General features: G+C 46.3%; 1 protein-coding gene across 1 annotated transcript; it reads right to left on the reverse strand.

Moving 5' to 3' along the window:
• Positions 1–788: 788 nt before the first annotated feature.
• LOC144716469 (uncharacterized) lies at positions 789–4213 on the reverse strand. Its single transcript, XM_078591579.1, has 3 exons — positions 3078–4213; positions 2081–2396; positions 789–1258 (listed from the first exon to the last, which is right to left on the reverse strand). Exons 1-3 carry the CDS (start codon positions 3613–3615, stop codon positions 973–975), a joined length of 1140 nt encoding a protein of 379 aa, XP_078447705.1. The 5' UTR covers positions 3616–4213; the 3' UTR covers positions 789–972.
• Positions 4214–5700: the final 1487 nt, after the last annotated feature.

Consider the following 5700-nt stretch of genomic DNA (forward strand, 5'->3'; position numbering starts at 1 on the left):
GCGAAGAGCCCATCTCTTCCTCTCTCTTGTCTACAAAGAAAAATTGCATAGGCTACCTAGTTTTTCTTCCTGTGAGCCTTTGACTTGTCACATCTCTATGTCTCCGTTTCTCTCTCTTGCTACCCTCGTTTCTCTCTCTTGTTCCCCCCTTGTTTCTCTCTCTACCCTTCAGCTGTTCCTTGAATTGTCAGCTCCCTCTCGCTGTTTGTAGAGACTAGAAACTACTCCTCTCTCTTACTAGAAATCTTAGGTACTCGTTTTCAGTAATTTGATGCTCTGCGCAGATTTCTTACAGACGAATTGACCCATGGACTTGACTCATCATACATAAAAAACAAGAGAGAAATCTTAAACTCCGTTAACGTACATAACGACACGTCTTTTCCAGGGACTAATGGTAACTTAAATTACACGTATATGTCTGCAAATATGTTTTTGCAATCAAATGTTTAGGCATATATGTCTAATGAAGTAAAAGATCTCTATTGAAAAATGCCCCAATCAAATGTTTAGGCAACCTGACTCTCTCTCTCTTTCTCTATCTCTCTCTATTTATCTCTCTATCTCTTTGGCTATCAAACTCCCTCTCTCTCTTTCTCTATCTCTCTCTTTCTTTCTTTCACTTTCTCTCTTTCTCTATCTCTCTCTCTTTCTTTCTTTCACTATCTCTCTTTCTCTATCTCGCTCTTTGTTTCTTTCACTATCTCTCTAACTCTATATCTCTCTCTTTCTCACTCTGTCTCTCCATCTCTCTCTATATCCATCTCTCTCTCACATACACATACAAATATACAATGGCCTGGTGAAGTGCTTGGGCAAGCTCTCTCTCTCTCAAACAATGGCCTTGTCAAATGTTTGGGCTATCTGGTGTACAAAGAGGAAGCACTGCCTGCAGAGGTTTTTGCTTAAGCTGATGGACATGCCCTCCGTTTGAAGGTGTGCAATGATCACCACCCAACCCATCAACAGAATTCAGGGCTTACAAATGACAACAAAGCAGGGCAACAGGGCCTGGGGGCTGAACAAGTAGAGCTCCTCAATGTTGGCATACAGCCCCACCTTCCCCGCCAACGAGTCGAACCCCGCCATCTCCTCCGCCTTCTCCACCGGCCTGTGCACCCTCCCCGCTATCACCCTGCACACCATCAGTGCCTTCCTCGCTGCCCCCTCGGCCGCCCCCAGCGCCCTCGCGCTCGTCGCCGCCGTAAACACCCCTGGCCCGCTCCTCTTCTCCCCCCCAAAACCCCTCCTTATAATCCTGCGCTCGCCGCCAACGATGACGGTCACTAACGAGACTGGCCAGTTTGACGTCTTAGCCACAGACAAATGACGAGGACAAAGACGAGTTTGTCATCCTCATTCACTGAGAGAGCAAAAATAGAGAAAGTGACAAGAGAATGAAGGACATGACAAACTCGTCATCTGATAGGGATAAAAATGAATGATCTGTATGATGACGAGTTCATAGTCGTCTTCGTCATCTGAATGAGGAGAGGACGAGTCGTCATTGTCATCCTTTGACCCTCAGATTATGACTATGCCGATGCCGATGCCGATGACCATGACCATGACCACGACTTTGACCATGACCATGACCTTCTCCTTCACGAAGACCATGATCATAACCATTACCATGACCATGACCACAACCACGACCGTGATGAACACCGTGAACTGAATAACAATGACAATGACGGTGACAATGACAATGACGATGACAATTACGATAATGTTGACAATGACGATGATGATGACAATACCAACCATGATGACAATTACGATAATGATGACAATGACGATGATGATGACAATAACAACCACGATGAGAATTACGATAATGATGACAATGACGTTGATGATGATAATAACAACCATGATGACAATGACAATGACGATCGAGAATTTATCTTCAGGATGAAAGCGAATGGCGTCTGACAATGACTATGCCGGTGATAATGATGATGACAATGACGATGATGATGACAATGATGATGATGATGATGACAATAACTATGATGATGACAACGACAACGATGATCGTAAATTCGTCTTCAGGATGAAAATGAATGTCGAACGCTACCTGCACACGCCACAGTTGCTGCCATCGCAGATCCCTCCATTGCCGCTGATGCCCAGCGAGCAGCCGACAGTGGCGCCGTGGAAGCGGAGGAGCTCGTTGCCGTCAGCGAGGCAGCGGGGGTGCTTCTTGGGGAGCTTGCTGGCTCGCAACTTGACGGTTTCTCTGTGTTCTTCAAAGCGGGCAAGGGTTTTCTGCATGTTGTTAACCTTGAGCACACGCTCGATCCTCATGCCCGAATTCTCGGACTTTGCCCACCCTGTTCTGCAGATTATCTCCACGATCTTCCTCGACGAATCCCCCTCGGCCAGCTCCGTCACTGGCAGTGATCTTCGTCAGAGAAGGAAATATATGCTACGATCCACGGAGGAAAGCTAAGTTTAAATATATTTTTCACGGAAGAAAGCTCCCTATAAATTTAAGTGGTGGTTGAAATACGCTAGAATTTCATGGCGATAAATTTAAATTATAATTAAAAGATAGGCTTTTGCCCAGAAGTGAAAGGAAATCGATCAGCAGATGAAAAAAGACCTGATATTGGGTGGGATTGTGATTTGGGGAAGAAAAACCTATTCAATTTTGATACACTGTTCGAGCGAAATCTTCGTTTTTATTTTATTTCAAGGAAGAGAGCTGTCAGGAACTTTACGAGCATTTGGCATAAAAAATCTAGCGCCGAAAAGCTAAAAGACCCTCAAATTCTCTCGGCAATAACCTTAAAACCCACCAGAAAGTTAGAATCTTGAAAAGAAAATCGGAAGAGAAATCAAACAAAAGAAAACAAAAGAGGGATTTTTCGAGCGATAATCCCTCGGGGGAGAAAGATCAAACTCTCCTCCAAGAACTCGGAAGAGAAATCTAGCGCTAAGAACAACCAAAGAGAGGAGAACAAATCAAAAAACAGAAGAAGAAGAAGAAAAAAAAAACACAACCCAGAAAGATTCAAAGGGAGAGAGAGAGAGAGAGAGAGAGAGAGAGAGAGAGAGAGAAAAGATCAAACCGGCGTGAAAAGAGAAATGATGCGCCTCGGCAGCGTCCACCTTCCCAAACTGCTCCCCGCACTTGTTACAAGCCACGGCGGCGGAAGAACTCCGCTGGCCGAGAACAGCGCCGGCGAGCGGCGAGCCCGCAGCGGGCTTGCGCGGCGGCGTGGCGGCGCCCCTAAACGAAGGGCTACGGCGGGCAGCGGCGGCGCTGGGGCGGAGCAAGCCGGAGGCGGCGGCGGCGGTGATCTTGAGCTCGGCCGTGTCGCTGCTGAGAACGACGTCGTGGGCGATGGGGTGAAGGAACTCGCTGCTGGCTATGGAGCGCGGGCTGCAGGAAGGGGGCTGCTCGGAGTGGCGCTTGCTGCCATGGATGACCACGTCCTTGAGGTTGGCGATGGAGCGAGAGCAGCCCGAGCGGGCTGGTTTCTTCGTCAGGATCGAACCCAGATGGAGATTGTGGGTCGGATTCGCGCTCGCCGTCGGATCGTGCACGTCCGATGGCTCTGATTTGCACTGCAGCGACTTCCTCAACGATACCCACACCGTCGGCATCCTTCTCCTGCTTCTTCTTCTTCTTCTTCTTCTTCTTCTTCTCCTTGTTGTTTTTGTTGTTGTTGTTGTTCTTCTTCTTCTACTACTACTTCTTGTTGTTGTTCTTCTTCTTCTTCTTCTCCTCCTTGTTGTTGTTGTTGTTGTTGTTCTTCTTCTTCTTCTTCTTCTTATCCTTTTTCTCCTTCTTCTCTTTCTTCTGATTATTCTTCTTCTCCTTCTCTTTCTTCTGCTTCTTCTTCTTCTCCTTCTCCTCCTCCCTCTCCTCTTTCTCTTCCTCCTTCTTCTCCTCCTCTTTCTTATTCTTCTTTTCCTCCTTCTCCTCCTTCTTCTTCTCCTCCTCCTTTCCTTCTTCTCCTTCTCCTCCTTATCCTTGTTCTTCTTCTCCTTCTTCGCCTCCTCCTTGTTCTTGTTGTTCTTCTGCTGGCGATCTGTCTCGGATCATCTAACCTCCATACTTGAGGAAGCTCTAGGGCTGCGTCTATTGGGCGGTCTATCTATGATCTATCTATCAATCTATCGCAGTCGCTTGAGGACAGAGGAAGAGAGTTGGATTCACTCTTTACTGTGCGTCGTCCTGGGCGTCGCCCTATTATTCCCCCGCGCCCCTGCATAGCCTCCTGGGCATTCAGATGAAGAGCTGTTAATGACGTGTACGTACGGGGAGATAGTGACAGATATATCAATGGAGGTGAGAGAGATGTAGATAGATAGATGTATATGGAGAGAAATGGAAAGAAGGGTTTTTTTAAAAAAAATATAGGGATGGATTGCTAGATATTGATGGAGATATAGATGCATAATTGGAGACAGATATATTTAGAGGACCAGAGATAGATGTATATGTATAGAGTGAGAGAGATATATAGCGAGTGTTGGGGAGAGTGTTGGAGACTTGGGGAGAGTGAGAGGAGATAGAGTGTGTTAGATATAGAGAGATAAATAGAGAGATACATACAGGCAGAGAGAGATAGAGAGATATGTACAGAAAGAGAGAAGTACAGAGATACTTTCAGGGAGAGAGAAATAGAGACATACTTTCAGGGAGACAGAAATAGAGAGATACATACAGAAGGAGAGATAGGGAGATACATACAGAAAGAGAGATAGAGAGGTACAAACAGAGGAAGAGATAGAGAGATACATACAGAGAGATGTATACATAGAGAGAGATAGAGAGGGATAGAGAGAGAGACATAAATAAAGAGATAGACAGTAATAGAGAGGGCGCTCTGGGCTTTTGGAGAAGTTTGCCGTCAAAACCAAGGAGTCCGATACGCAACAGGAAGACGACAGAGAGACAGAGGAGTAATTACTAATTAGGGCGTAGAGGATTGGGGAGATATGCCCATGTCATTTAAGACACCGCTAACAAGAAGAGGACCATAAATGCTGAGGTCACTCGAGCAGTCATCAGCTGCGCATAGAGATAGAAAGAGGTAGCGAGGAAGATAGAGCGAGATAGAGAGAAATATTGAAAGCGAGATAGAGCGAGATAGAGAGAAATATTGAAAGCGAGATAGAGCGAGACATAGAGAGCTAGAGCGAGATAGAGTGAGACATAGAGAGCGAGACAGACCGAGATAGAGAAAGATAGAGCGAGACAGAGAGAGATTGAGCGAAATAGAGAGCGAGATAGAGAGAGTTTGAAAGAGCGAGATAGAGAGAGAGTTTGAAAGAGCGAGATAGAGAAAGAGTTTGAGAGGATAGAGAGAGAGTTTGAGGGCGAAATTGAGAGTTCGAGATAGAGAGAGAGATAGGGAGAGCGAGATAGAGAGAGAGATAGGGAGAGCGAGATAGCGAGAGATATGGAGAGAGCGAGATAGAGAGAGATAGAGAGACGAGATCGAGAGACAGGGAAAGCGAGATAGAGAGAGAGAGAGACCGAGATAGAGAGAGAGAGAGAGAGAGAGATAGAGAGCGAGAGATGGAGAAAGCGACATAGAGAGAGAGAGAGATGGAGAGGGCGAGATAGAGAGAGAGAGATGAAAGAAGAAAGCACAGATGGTGTGACAGTGACCGGCGAAGAAAGAGGCAACTGCAGAAGTGAGGTGGCGCCAACTTCTCTGCATTCAAGGCCCTTTTGGA

The sequence above is a fragment of the Wolffia australiana genome, chromosome 2 (assembly GCF_029677425.1).
Source record: "Wolffia australiana isolate 7733 chromosome 2, ASM2967742v1".
In the NCBI taxonomy this organism is placed as follows: domain Eukaryota; kingdom Viridiplantae; phylum Streptophyta; class Magnoliopsida; order Alismatales; family Araceae; genus Wolffia; species Wolffia australiana.